A 14,484-nucleotide genomic window follows, 5' to 3' on the forward strand; every position below is an offset into this window, starting at 1 on the left:
CCTGGGGAGTCTGAAGGGTCAGTGCTGCGCCCACAAGGCCCGGGACGCTGGACAGCGGGTTCCAGCACTTGGAGGGGGTGCCAGTCAGAAGGTCTGCGCCCTGCAAATGGCCCAGGGACCCCAGGATCTGGGCAGTGGCAGGACTCCATTCAGGCTTCAGAAGTTTAACACCCCACCAGGGGATCCAGAGCACAGAAGCTCAGGTTCCCCTCACAGCCATCCTAGAGGGTGGCCAGGAAGAGGAACTGGCTAGGATCTGTGATAGCATCATTAGCCAGAGTCCTAAGGATTTGGGGGGCAACTGGAAGGGGGAGACACACCCAGCCCCTGCCCTCTGTTTAGCACAGCCACAAGCCAAACTGTGGACAGCACATGCTGCACAGGGATTGGTTCCTACAAAGTAACCAAGGCAATCCCAAAATGGGTGATGCAATGTATAGTAAATGCAATGAAATGTGTTATGTAGATGAAGGGAGATGGCTTCTATGTACCTTTGGAGCTGTGATGTACCCTGCAGCCATTCCCTGTGTTTCAGGCTGATCAACTCACCGTAGTATTGCCCAGTGCCAAATAAAGATACCTGAGTGACAAAGACTGACGCTGAACTGAGTTCTTGAGAAAGGGCCAAGTGGAAAAAAGGTTTTGAAAGGAATCCCAATACCTGGGGGCGCTTCCCGTCAGGGGCGGGGACAACTCCAGGTGTACAACTTGGGGGGGAGGGTTTGGCATACTCCTGGGTACAATCTGGACTGTTGAATTGCTGTGCCCCTGAATTCTCCAGCTCAGAGTGTCTTTTACACTGCTGTGCTATGCAAACAGCACGCCACTCCAGGTGCAAGCCACACACAGCCATCAGCATGCAAAGACATACCCAACTGAGTTGAATGAATGCTCTCTCAGCTGAGAATCTATCTTAGAGAAAGATAGATTTTAAGTGGTAGGCATAAAGATCAGAATTGGTTGTATAAGAAATAAAAGTAAATGTGCATTCGAAATCCTAAACTTTATCAAGTACGATTTGCAACAAACAGCTTTTCTCACTCTCCCGCATGTTGAAGGCAGTTTTATAGTTCTTTGAACTGGGGATATTAGGCCCAGGTTGGGAAGAATCCAGCCTGTGTGCTAAGTCTTTCAAGTGTCTCGTTGCCATCGGTCAAGATGGGGGAAGACAGGTGCTTAGGGGTCCATTCCACCCACGATTTATATCCTGACCATTTTTACCAGAAAAGTCCTTGCTGAGTCCCGGAGCCAGGCAGCCCCAGGGATGTATGTGCTGGAGCAAGTGTCTTTCAGGTGAATCGTAAATCTCTTGTTTACAGCTCCCCAGCTGGTGAATGGCTGGGGATAGTCGCTTCACACCTGGCTGGGTGTTGGTCTCCCCTTTGTAGCCACTGTGGGTGTTCCCCAGACTTAGGTGTTTCAGTAACAAACATAGAGCCAAATTCATAACGCCACATACAATGGTGACACACACATATTAACAGGACAAGATTTAGCAGACCAGCGCTTTTCAAATGATACCTCACAAACCATACTTTGTATCAGATAATCTCATTAAGATTTGTCATAAGTTTGTAGAAGTGGCAACCACAATAGTGTAGACTGTCACAGATGGGTTTCCCAGTCATCAAGAAGGCCTTTTCTTTGGGGCAGGGTACTCCACAATGGGCAGGGCTCCATCCGTCCGCAACAGGGCTCCCTGTTAGGGGATGTTTCTCCATCTGCTGTGGGTGGGGCTCTCTACTGCGGGCAGGGCTCTCCTAGAACTGGCCACATGCATTTAGACCAATGGGCCCATCTAGCCTGGCATACTATCAATGACAGTGACCATTGCCATTTGCTTCAGAGGAAGGTGCAAGAAATGCCCCATCTAATGCAGAATGCTAGGATGACCTGCCCCCTAAAGGCCCTTTTCCCCTGGCCATTAGTGGCTGGATCGAACCCTGAGGGTTTATTTTCCATCTATACTTGAGTCTTATCTAATGTAGGATGGAATTTTTCTACCCCATGGGGGTGCAGCCATCAGGAGCACGGCTCCTCCCCATATGGGTGGGGCCATCCCAGGGTATGGGGCCCCGTGCCTATATCTTAGCACTCCTTCCCCAGCTCTGGCCATTCTCAGCCATGGCATTCCCTGCAGCAGTGGCAGGTCCCTGGCTGTGCTTCCTGCTCCTCCTGGGGGTTCCCCTCACTCTGGGGGCCACTCTTTTGGGGGGGAAGCAGAATGTGCCGGTGTCAGACCCAGAAGTCCAGAAGGCTGCACAAGTAGCCGTAAAGACCTTCAACGACCGCAATAATTGCATGTACTACAGCCAGGTGCTGCAGGTGCTGAGCGCCCAGAGACAGGTGAGTGGATGCAGGTGTTACAGGGGGCAGGTGACGGGGTTAAGGGTGTGGGTGCAGCCCCAAATGAGGGGTCTGGTGGAGCTGGGATCCAGGGGGGCAGAGTTGCAGTAAGGCTGCAGAGTGCAGGTGGAAGGGATCTGGTAGGGCTTGGATCTGGGGGAAGAGGATGTATAGTTTGGACCTGCAGTGAGGATGGGCAATGAGGCTGACACCTAGGTGTCCTGCTGCCCCAGCACCACCGAAAACCCAGCCCAACGCTTCCCCAGCTGAGCCCCCCAACAGGAGGCCCTTTGGCTAACATTGCCCTTTCCTCTCACTCCCTGCTCCTTGCTCTGTGACATGAGGATGGGCGTTAATGCCCCCTGGGGCACTGGGAGCAAATCCCCTGATGCCTGCAAAGGGCTTTGAACCCAGATCATAGCCCGGGTGGGACAGACTGACCCCCTCTTCCCCGCCGCAACTGCCCTAGTTTGGACACGGCCTAAGGGGCAGCGTGTGGCAATGGGGAGGTTCAGAGCTCAGCCCCACGTGTTTCCTGGTATTCAGGGGTGGGAGGCAGGACTTGGGGGTCATGCAGGGACTCATTGCCAGGCCGGGCTCCTCAATCTCCCTGCAGGTCGTGTCTGGGTTCATGCTACATCTGACCATGGAGCTGGTGGGGACACTGTGCAGGAAAAACCAGGGTGAACCCGTGGATCTCAGCAAGTGCCCCCTGCCGCCCCCGCCCCAACAGAAGGTGAGAGGACGGGACTGGACCTATTAGGAGTTTGGCTCCTGGGTTTGAGGCACCAGTTTGGTTTGCCAAGAATTGATTTTCTGAGACAATTATTTAAAGCCACATCCCCACCAGTGAGATCGGGACGGGGAGTCCCCTCATGCCAGGCACTGGGTGGATACCAGCTGACGGACACTCCCTATGACAAAGCCCTTCCCATCTAACTGGTCAAGCGGTGGAGGGGGAAGAGGGGCCCAGACTAGGGTGGGGCTCACACTCACTGTTGCTCTGGCTGCGGGCTCCGGGGTCCGCTTTCTGCAGGGTGCTGCTTTCGAGAACAACAGAGCAAAGGGAAACGTTTCCATTGGGGCTAAACCCTGTAAAACCATAAAGTTATCATCATCCACTCCTAAATAGCAGGGCCCAGTCCTGCCCCAATTCCACACTGCGGTGGGGGCAGGAGGCAACTCAGCCAGAATCTATTGCGAGCCTGGATTGCAACCAACCAACCTCTGCTGGCCTTGGAGAAGGCGCAGAAGGGGGTGGAGGATTTGCTTGATGTGGTGCAGAGGAGGTAGCCTGGAGCCCTTTGCTGTTCTTGCCCTTGCTGCTTTCCCAGCCCAATCCACCTCCAGTAGTAGCCGGCTCTTTGTGTATCAAACTGGAGGGGAAATAGCAGGAGTTGCTGGGCACAGAATGGGAGGGAGGTTAAAACCTGGCATTGCCTGAGCTGGGAGATGATCCTGGGGTAGGGGCCAGGAACTGCTGGGCATGGCAGAGTCACAAGGATGGGGAGTGGGGAGGTCACTTATCTGAGGCCCAGGGAAGCTGGGTTTTATTCCCTGATCTGCCAGACTCCCCGTGTGAGCCTGAGCCAGTCGCTTCCTCTCTCTGTGCCTTGGGTTCCCCATCTGTAGACTGGGACTAGTAGCACTGCCCTGCCGCCCGGGGTGGGTGTGAGGATAAACACATGAAATACAGGGGTGTAGATGTACCGGACACTGAGCTCTGTTAGCTCTGTATTTTGATGCCCCACACATCCATAGCATCTCCCCACTGCACACACAGTGATGACTTTAGCTTCACACCCCCTTCCTTTTTACGAGTGGGGAAACTGAGGATCGGAGCTACATGACTTGCCCACAGTTATGGTGTAAGGCTGGGGGGAAGAGGACAGCTGGGTTTTACTGGACACCCCTCTGAGAGTCACGCCCATTCTAATGTGCTTCATTCCACCCCCAGAAAGTGCGCTGTGAGTTCCAGATCTGGTCTCAGCCCTGGCTCAATAGGACACAGACAGACTTTCGCTGCAATTCGGGCAGTCACTGAGCCCTGTCCTTGCTAATGCCAAGATGTCTGTGAACACAACATCGGCTCCACCAACAAAGCTTCACAGGAGACAGACCGGCTCCCTCTTGCACTTCTTTTCTCTACTCTCAGCTCCACCTTATTCCCAGCACATGGCAGGAGCTCAGTGTCTTGAATCCAAACTGGGGCTAGAAATCAACCAATTCCTCTGCTTCCCCACCGATTTCTAATCCCTGTTTAATGACATAACTGAAGCCTCTGGGCTCTTTCCGTTACTGCTGGGTCTTGGACCTGCTTCACTAGCAGCAATAAACCATTTTACTGCAGCATCTCACCATGGTTGGCTCAATGGCTGGTTATTTTTCATTGCTCCATCCACCTCCTACCCTCCCCCCACACACTTATGTCCAAATTCCCAGCACGATTTGCATGGCTCCAAAAAACCCTCCCTCCCTCCTTCCCCTCCCCCACAGGCCTTGTCCTTCAATGTCTCCTGTAAGGTTCTGGGCACTTCACACACTCACACAGGGGCCAAGGCTAGAAGCCAGTCACCGAACATTTCCCCTTAACCCCCCTGGGATCTGGCATTTGCAAGCACAACATGCCCAGTCCATGCGCCCACTCGTGTCATTTTGCCCTGCTGTTACCCAACTGATGGGGCTCGACTGGTGTGAGCCCCTAGTGCAGCCGCACCAATGGGCACGCGCTGGTGTGAACGTCCCCAGTAACTTCCTGGAGTCAGTCACTCTAGGGCAAGGCATTTACGTTGAGGTTTGTGCCTAGTAGCCTGTCACCAATAGTTGAGCTGCAGCAGTGATGGGATAATTTAGAGCAGTGTTTCCCAACTTGGGACCTCGCTTGTGCAGGGAAAGCCCCTGGCGGCTGGGCCGGTTTGTTTACCTGCTGTGTTGGCAGGTTCAGCCGATCGTGGCTCCCACTGGCCGCAGTTCGCTGTTCTTGGCCAGTGGGGGCTGTGAGACGTGGCACGGGCCTAGGAACGTGCCGGCCGCCCTTCCTGCAGCCCCCATTGGCCTGCAGCGATGAACCGCAGCCAGTGGGAGCCGTGATTGGCCGAACTCGCCGACGCAGCGTGTAAACAAACTGGCCCAGCCTCCCAGGGGCTTTCCCTGCACAAGCAGCATCCCAAGATTGGGAACCACTGATTTAGAGGCTGGGGGTTCATGGCCCAAAGCCGTCAGCTTGAGATCCAACCCACTTTGAAATGTGTTAAATCTACTGGAACTCGCATGTTCGAGTTAACCACTGAACCGTCCACTCCCTTTCTGAATCCAATTACTTGGCCTTAGGATCTTGTAGCCATGAGTTCCCAAGGATAATGGCATGTGGGAAAAGTATTTCTCCTGGCCCCGTAGATTAAGGATAGTTTAGTGGCTTCCAGTACTACCACAGATGGGTTCAAATCCCTCTGCACTGGTGGGAGCTGCTGTACCTTTAAAAGCTCCAAGGGCTGGAAGTTGAACCTAGACACAAAACAGACTGGAAATAATTGTTAGTAGTGGGGGGAATTAACCATTGGAACAACCTCCCAGGGCGTGGGGTAGATTCTCTGGCCATTGTTAAATCAGGTTTGGATTTTTGTCTGAAGTACGTGCTGTAGTTCAACCAGGAATCACTTCAGGGCAGGCCTAGGGCCTGTGACACAGGAGGTCAGACTGGGTGATCACAGTGGGCCCTGCTGGCCTCACAGTCTGTGACTCTATAAAAGCAGGCAGAGAAATAGGTCTTGGAACTGATGGGGTGAGCATAGCTGAGGAGTCTAAGGGAGGGAGGTGCCCTCAATTTCACTTCACTTCCTCCTTACCCATGGAAAGTCCACTTTAAAGCTGCAAAGCAGCACCCCCTTGTTTGGGGGCGGGTCTGCGGCCCCAGACAGAAAATGCAGCTCAGGCACTGGGTTCGTCATTTATTATTAGTGTAGAACCCAGATCAAGGCACATCAAACCCTACAGCATTGCTCTGAGCTCCTGCTACGACTGCTCTGTGGCAAGCCCAGCCTGCCCTCCCTCTCCTGATGACAAAATGAAACCACCCCCAACGAGGGGCGGTAGCTTCATGGCCGGGAGAGCATCTCCCGTGGACGAAGCACTGTCGAAACTGGCGCTTTTCGTCATTACAACTTTTGTCGTTCAGGGGTGTGTGTTTTTCACACCCGTGAATTACAAAACTTTTAACAAGTGCCAATGTTGACAAAAGCCTAATTCACTTCTGTGTAACCCTTCTGCCAGGTGGAGCCAGCAGCAACCAGGGCTGGGTTCAATATCTAGGGGTTCCTTTCCATCAATACAACACAGAACCAGATCGAGCCCCTACCCAGTAACCTGGGATAATGACACACCACCGCGGGCGCCTCGGAGAGGCAAAACTTCCCCTCTCGCAAGCACAGAGTCTGAGCATAGAAAAGAAACTTTTAATAAAAGGAGGGAAGTAATTCGGTGTTAATTTGGGAAAACACCACAAACAGTGTTCATAAACATAAACCATGAGTAAAAGACCCACCCCCAAGTAGGGTGGGCAGCATCCTTTTCCCCTCAGGGTCTTAAGTAAAGCAACCCAAACATCCCTTTAACCTACCTGACCCTTCTCTGCACCCCCTCACATTTGCTGTCCTTAGTCAGTGCAGACCCAGAGTTCAGAGGTGCATCTGCAGAGTTCACCTTCCACCCTAGGTGGAAGGGGGCAAGGAGGCACCTTACTTGCTCCACTGCTTGGGCACTTGCTCACTGCAGCTCTCTGCCAGCTCTCCCACTGGCCGCTCACTGCGTCCTCTGGCCACCCCGCCAGCCACTGCTCCTCACCGCCGGGTTGCCCCGCCAGCCGTGGTTCCTCCCCGCTGTCCATCCCACCAGCCATAGTTCCTCAGTACCTCATCAGCTGCTCGTTCACCAGCTGTCAGTCACCTTCTGCTGCCACATGCCTCTTTGCTATAACCTTTTCACATCAGTCTCTTTGTAATTTTCAGCTCTTTACAGGGTAGGCAGAAATACAGTCCAACCACAACTGATTTCAGCCCTGATAGAGCATTTAAAATAACAAAGAGGCTCCTAATGAAGCCTATTTAGTTCTTTCTTTGAACAGTAGGGGGAAGGACCCTTGGGGACCATCTACACTACCTGCTAAGATATCTCTCCTCACCCCCCGCCTCTTATGTTCACAGGGCCCTGGTATACAAGCCCCTGGCTTAATGAGGTTCTTTCAGCTGAGGGTGACCCCCTCATTTGGGACAGGTTAAGCAGTCCTGCTTTCCTGTATTCATACAATAATGCCAACAACTTTGGTAACAACATTTCACTACCCCTGCATTCAGCACTAAAGTGATTTGTAAGCCAACACCAGCCAAAGTTGATTATTTTGAGCAACGCCACTCTATCTGCTGGATATCTAAGCAGAGTAGGTGTGTTCATGTAAATACAGTTTGCTCTGGAAGTCTCTCCCTCTCCCAGCTAGCTGTCAGGGAAGAATTCATTTAGAACCTGCTTACATCTAATTTCCCTAAACTGATCCAAATAGAACTCAAGGCAATGCAAGGTTACAATTGAAATTCAGTTAGTAAATCAATTATTCAATTTCTCTAGCTCATCAATCACTACAATGAGTCATTATGTCCATGTAGAACGTAACCACAAGAATTACTTCAGCACTTCCCAGGAAACCTAAGGGAGAACAGGAACGCCTTTCTGTGAACCTACTCAACTGGGCTAAGAGGCTGCTAAACACTAAAGCCAACTCTTGCCTTTGTTTTAAGAAAGTGTAACTCCAAGGGCAGGGCTACACTGAAAGCCCTGCATGGGCGCACCTGCACAGATGAAGTTGTAGCACATTAGTGAAGTCGCTGTATGCCTAAGGCCTGGTCCACTCTAAAAAGGTAGGTCAACCCAGCTATATCGCTGAGGGGTGTGAGAAATCCACACCCCTGAGCAGCATAGTGAAGCCAACCTAACCCCCAGTTTAGACCGCCCTAGCTCAACAGGAGAATTCTTCCATCCACCTAGCTACTGCCTCTCAGGGAGCTGGATTACCTATGCCAATGGGAGAACCCTTCCCATCGGCAGAGGAAGTGTCTACACTGAAGCACCGCAGTGGCATAGCTATGCTGCTATTGTGTTTTAAGTGTAGACATAGCCTTAGTTCTGGTCTACCCTGCAGACCTAACTACTGAAAAATCCACACTCCCGAGTGACGTAGTTACACCAACCTAACCCCCGTGTAGACAGCATTATGTCTGCAAGAGAGTTTCTCCCATCAACACAGGCACTGCCTCTCGGGGAGGTGATTAACGACGCCAATGGGAAAGCTCTCTCCGGTCAGCATAGGAGCGTCTTCATTATAATGCTACAGTGGAACGGCTGCATCGGTGCAACTGCACCGATCAGCATTTTAAGTGCAGACCGGCCCTAAGTTGTAGCTTCAGGCTGCGGTTAGCTGAGGGTCAGATTTCTTCACGTCTTCTCTGAATGGCTGGTCCAGGGAAGGACTTCAGGTGCAACGGGTGTGAGAGAATCCCCCCTTTCCTTCCACAAGGTTGACATCTTCTGTGGGTGTCTCTGTCCCCTTGCTCCACCTTTGGGACCACCCTGGTCTAGTTAGAGATTCAATGTTGCCAATTCATGATTTTGCCATGAGTCTCATGATAATTATTGTTTTCCTTAAAGCCCCAGCTCCTGGAGTCAAGTGGCGATGTGATGACTTCACCTTCATTCTTAAAGAAAAATAAGTTTCTAGCCCTCGTGGCTGTATCAAAAGCTTCAAAATGTGCCCCCCCGTGCACCTGAAAACAGAAGGCAAATAAAAAGAACCCCACATAGATTGGCTTTAAAATCATGAGATTATATAAAAACAATTTCGTGATTTTTGGTGAGCCTGGCTCATGAGTTTTGAACATTTGGGGCGGCAATGCTGGAGATTCTAGCATGTTGACTTGAGCTCATCTGCACCAACAAGTTGGTATTTCCATCGGAGGTCATAGTAGAAGATTCCAGCCTGAAGGGGTCATTTTGTGCAAAACCCTTTGGTGATCATACAGAGATATTGTCTTTGTAAGCAGGACATGTGAGCAGCCCACATGAGGAGGAGTTGGTAACACACTTCTGCTTAAGCCAGACATAAGTGTCTTAATGCTCTGCATGTACTGAATGCCCATCAGTATTACACGATGGGTCATTTCGGCACATCCTCATGACACTGAGTTACTGACACTGTGTACGTGAAAAGGTGGGGACAGTGACCTCAGCCTAATAACCTTTTGTCCTGCAGCCCAAAAAGCTGCTTCAAGCATTTCTCAGTAACGCCAACATGGACATTTGGCCAACCACAGTTACTCAGGCCGCAATTCAACTATGGCCTGTACAGCACGGACCCTTCAGTCTGCTCTGTCCCAGGACCCAACCTGAGGTGGGAGCCTCCTGGGTACCGTTTAGCTCTCTCAGGAGGCCCGTGGCAGCTGTTTAACACGCACACGCTTTGCCCAGTCTCTCACCCCGTGGCTCTTGTCTGCTTAACAGACAGAGCACAAAGAGCCCAGACCCAACAGGACACAACAAACCTCCTAGCCCCAAAGCCCTGTGCAAGCCCCCCACTGGGGGCCTTGGGAGATCATCTGTGTCCAGGCAGGCAGGTGGAGTCCCCCGCCTCATGCAGCCCTACATTCAGGGCTGCTTCTCCTCATGGAGGCATCTTCCCCAGCATGCCTCCCTTGGCCAGTCTGACCCTCCCATTCCTTCCCCCTGACAGGCATCCTGTGGGTCACACCTCAACTTCCCCATGTGACTCTCTCTACATACCCCCTCCCAACACCTGGCTTCCTTTGCTCTCTGGTTTGGTAACAACTCACGGCCCCTAAACCCCCTCCCCTCAGAGACGATGGGTACAAGCAGTTTCCCCTCGGGTGCCCACTCATTAGCATAACTATTCTGTGATCAAAGCTAAGAACTCTCCATTGTCCGCAGCGTGGGCAAGACCTGCTCTCTCTCCAGCTGGGAGGGCAAAGGGTTACGCATCGGGACCGGCGTTCATGGTACAGCAGTTTTCATAAGAGCCATTCCATAATATGAACCAGAATTCATAAGCTGTACAGACAGATCCCCCAAATCCTCACGGGGAACGGGGCAAAACTGGGCATGAATAAACCTGACCACAAGTGAGGGAGGTTAGGCCTGACCAGTCATTAAAAAGAAAGTGAAGGAGGGGGTACAGCTTAGGGACATAGCATGTGCTCTGGGACACCACCACCTTTCAGTGGGGACAGCACCATGCCAGGGGAGCCCAGGTGGATTCTGTCTGACCCTCACCTCTCTGACTCCAACCGGGACACAGGCCCTATGGCCAAGCCTGCAGATCGAGGAGAACGTAACAGAGGCCACGGCAGACAACACTGAATGAGAGTCACTGGCGACCAGTCTCTTTGCGCCCGTCCCTCCCTTGTCCATAAATACTATGGATTTGGGACAAGCAAAAAGATCAGTTGGTGCCCATTGCCCAACTACTAGCGGACCAACAGGGGAATGGAGCTGAGGCCTGGCCTTTTTCTCTGAGGCAGGGCCCCCTCCAAGGGGAAGGGCTCCATCTGTCAGCTAGCGGGGCTCCCTGTGAGGGGATGTTTCTCCATGTGCCGTGGGTGGGGCTCTCTACGGCGGGCAGCGCTCTACTAAGACTGGCCACATTCATTTAGACCAATGGGCCCATGTAACCTGGCATTGCGTCTATGACAGTGGCCATTGCCAGTTGCTTCAGAGGAAGGTGCCAGAAATGCCCCACGTAAGGGGGAATTCTGGGATGACCTGCCCCATAAAGGTCCCTTTCCCCTGGCCCTTAGTGGCTGAATCAAGCCCTGGGGGTTTATTTCCCATCTATACTTGGGTCTTATGTAATGTAGGGTGGAATTTTTCTATCCCATGTGGGTGGGGCCATCCCAGGGGGGTGGGGCTCCATGCCTATATCTTAGCATCCCATCCCCAGCTCTGGCCATTCTCAGCCATGGCAGTCCCTGCAGCAGTGGCAGGTCCCTGGTTGTGCTTCCTGCTCCTCCTGGGGGTTCCCCTCACTCTGGGGACCCCTATTGCTGGGGGGCTGCAGAATGTGCCAGTGTCAGACCCAGAAGTCCAGCAGGCGGCTCATGCAGCTGAACAGACCTACAACCAGCGCAGTAAGAGCCCCTACTACAGCCAGGGGCTGCAGGTGCTGAGCGCCCAGAGACAGGTGAGTGGATGCAGGTGTTAAAGGGAGCAAGTGAGGGGGGGTAAAGGTGTAGGTGCTGTGGGTGCAACCCCAGATGAGGGGTCTGGTGGAGCTGGGATCCAGGGCTCAGAGCTGGGGTGGGTAAGGCTGCAGAGTGTGGGTGGAAGGGATCTGGTGAGGCGTGGACCGGGGGGGGAAGGGCAAGGGGAAGGAGATGTATAGTTTGGACCCGCAGTGAGGATGGGCAATGAGGCTGGCACCTAGGTGTCCTGCTGCCCCAACACCACTGAAAACCCAGCCCAAGGATTCCCCAGCTGAGCCGCCCAACAGGAGGCCCTTTGGCTAACTTTGCCCTCTCCCCTCACTCCCTGCTTCTTGCTCTGTGACACGAGGATGGGCATTAATGCCCCCTGGGGCACTGGGAGCAAATCCCCTGATGCCTGCAAAGGGCTTTGAACCCAGATCATAGCCTGGGTGGGACAGACTGACTCCGCCTCCCCCCCCACAACTGCCCTAGCTTGGACACAGCCTAAGGGGCAGCGTGTGGCAATGGGGAGGTTCAGAGCTCAGCCCCACGTGTTTCCTGGTATTCAGGGGTGGGAGGCAGACTTGGGGGTCATGCAGGGACTCATCGCCAGGCCGGGCTCCTCAATCTCCCTGCAGGTCGTGTCTGGGCTCATGCTACATCTGACCATGGAGCTGGTGGGGACACTGTGCAGGAAAAGCCAGGGTGGACCCGTGGATCTCAGCAAGTGCCCCCTGCCGCCCCCGCCCAAACAGAAGGTGAGAGGACGGGACTGGACCTATTTGGGGTTCGGCTCCTGGGTTTGAGGCACCAGTTTGGTTTGCCAAGAATTGATTTTCTGAGACAATTATTTAAAGCCACATCCCCACCAGTGAGATCGGGACGGGGAGTCCCCTCATGCCAGGCACTGGGTAGAGCCCAGCTGACGGACACTCCCTATGACAAAGCCCTTCCCATCTAACTGGACAAGCGGTGGGAGGGGGAAGAGGGGCCCAGACCAGGGTGGGGCTCACACTCACTGTTGCTCTGGCTGCGGGCTCCGCTCTCTGCAGGGTGCTGCTTTTGAGAACAACAGAGCAAAGGGAAATCTTTCCATTGGGGCTAAACCATGTAAAACCATAAAGTTATCATCATCCACTCCTAAATAGCAGGGCCCAGTCCTGCCCCAATTCCACACTGCGGTGGGGACAGGAGGCAGCTCAGCCAGAATCTATTGCGAGCCTGGATTGCAACCAACCAACCTCTGCTGGCCTTGGAGAAGGCGCAGAAGGGGGTGGGGGATTTGCTTGATGTGGTGCAGAGGAGGTAGCCTGGAGCCCTTTGCTGTTCTTGCCCTTGCTGCTTTCCCAGCCCAATCCACCTCCAATAGTAGCCGGCTCTTTGTGTATCAAACTGGAGGGGAAATAGCAGGAGTTGCTGGGCACAGAATGGGAGGGAGGTTAAAAACCTGGCATTGCCTGAGCTGGGAGCTGATCCTGGGTAGGGGCCAGGAACTGCTGGGCATGGCAGAGTCACAAGGATGGGGAGGTCACTTATCTGAAGCCCAGGGAAGCTGGGTTTTATTCCCTGCTCTGCCAGACTCCCCGTGTGAGCCCGAGCCAGTCGTTTCCTCTCTCTGTGCCTTGGATTCCCCATCTGTAGACTGGGACTAGTAGCACTGCCCTGCCGCCCGGGGTGGGTGTGAGGATAAACACATGAAATACAGGGGTGTAGATGTACTGGACACTGAGCTCTGTTAGCTCTGTATTTTGATGCCCCACACATCCATAGCATCTCCCCACTGCACACACAGCAATGACTTTAGCTTCACACCCCTTCCTTTTTACGAGTGAGGAAACTGAGGATCGGAGCTACATGACTTGCCCACAGTTATGGTGTAAGGCTGGGGGGAAGAGGACAGCTGGGTTTTACTGGACACCCCTCTGAGAGTCACGCCCATTCTAATGTGCTTCATTCCACCCCTAGAAAGTGCGCTGTGAGTTCCAGATCTGGTCTCAGCCCTGGCTCAAGAGGACACAGATAGGTCAGCAATGCAAGTCGGTCAGTCACTGAGCCCTGCTCTAGCTCACGCCAAGATGACCACGAGCCAAAACATCTGCTCCACCATCAAAACTTCGCAGGACACAGACCAGCTCCCTTTCGCACTTCTTTTCTTTATTCCCCCAGCCTTATTCCCAGCACGTGGCGGAGATCAGTGTCTTGAATCCAAACTGGGATCAGAAGAATTCAACCAATTCCTCTGCTTCCCCACTGACTTCTAATCCATTTAATGACATAACTGAAGCCTCTGGGCTCTTTCCGTTACTGCTGGGTCTTGGACCTGCTTCACTAGCAGCAATAAACCACTTTACTGCAGCATCTCACCATGGTCGGCTCAGTGGCTGGTTATTTTTTATTGCTCCATCTGCCTCTTACCCTCCCCCCACGCACTTGTGTCCAAATTCCCAGCACTATTTGCATGGCTCCAAAAAACCCCTCCCCTCCCCTCCCCACACACACACTCAGGACACACACTTGTCCTTCAGTGTCTCCTGTGAGACTCTGGGCACTTCACACACTCACAGTACGGGGGGGAGGGGGCAAGGCTAGAAACCAGTCACCGAACATTTCCCCCCAAACCACCCTGGGATCTGGCATTTGCAAGCATCACATACCCAGGCCGTGCGCCCACTCATGTCAATTTGCCCTGCTGTTACTCCACTGATGGGGCTCAACTGATATGAGCCCTTGGTCCAGGCCTGCTGCAGCAGCGCCAACGGGCACGCGCTGGTGTGAACATCCCCAGTAACTCCCTGGAGTCAGTCACTCTAGGGCAAGGCATTTACGTTGAGGTTTGTACCCAGTAGCCTGTCACCAATAGTTGAGCTGCAGCAGTGATGGGATAATTTAGAGGCTGGTG

General features: G+C 53.2%; 2 protein-coding genes across 2 annotated transcripts; both read left to right on the forward strand.

Moving 5' to 3' along the window:
- Nucleotides 1-2,124: 2,124 nt before the first annotated feature.
- On the forward strand, nt 2,125-4,390 carry LOC140915165 (cystatin-1-like). Its single transcript, XM_073354743.1, has 3 exons — nt 2,125-2,346; nt 2,963-3,082; nt 4,304-4,390. Exons 1-3 carry the CDS (start codon nt 2,125-2,127, stop codon nt 4,388-4,390), a joined length of 429 nt encoding a protein of 142 aa, XP_073210844.1.
- A 6,969-nt stretch (nt 4,391-11,359) lies between these two features.
- Nucleotides 11,360-13,898, forward strand: LOC140915166 (cystatin-like). The gene is made up of 3 exons (XM_073354744.1): nt 11,360-11,581; nt 12,224-12,343; nt 13,551-13,898. Exons 1-3 carry the CDS (start codon nt 11,360-11,362, stop codon nt 13,635-13,637), a joined length of 429 nt encoding a protein of 142 aa, XP_073210845.1. The 3' UTR covers nt 13,638-13,898.
- The last annotated feature ends 586 nt before the right edge of the window (nt 13,899-14,484 follow it).

The sequence above is a fragment of the Lepidochelys kempii genome, chromosome 7 (assembly GCF_965140265.1).
Source record: "Lepidochelys kempii isolate rLepKem1 chromosome 7, rLepKem1.hap2, whole genome shotgun sequence".
NCBI classification, from domain to species: Eukaryota; Metazoa; Chordata; order Testudines; family Cheloniidae; genus Lepidochelys; species Lepidochelys kempii.

Bases quoted from the DNA above. Each gene is read 5' to 3' on its own strand.
- LOC140915165 (XM_073354743.1), top strand. From the start codon at position 2,125: ATGGCATTCCCTGCAGCAGTGGCAGGTCCCTGGCTGTGCTTCCTGCTC. The intron at 2,347-2,962 runs GTGAGTGGATGC...ATCTCCCTGCAG, and splicing joins TGCTGAGCGCCCAGAGACAG to GTCGTGTCTGGGTTCATGCT. The intron at 3,083-4,303 runs GTGAGAGGACGG...TTCCACCCCCAG, and splicing joins CGCCCCCGCCCCAACAGAAG to AAAGTGCGCTGTGAGTTCCA.
- LOC140915166 (XM_073354744.1), top strand. From the start codon at position 11,360: ATGGCAGTCCCTGCAGCAGTGGCAGGTCCCTGGTTGTGCTTCCTGCTC. The intron at 11,582-12,223 runs GTGAGTGGATGC...ATCTCCCTGCAG, and splicing joins TGCTGAGCGCCCAGAGACAG to GTCGTGTCTGGGCTCATGCT. The intron at 12,344-13,550 runs GTGAGAGGACGG...TTCCACCCCTAG, and splicing joins CGCCCCCGCCCAAACAGAAG to AAAGTGCGCTGTGAGTTCCA.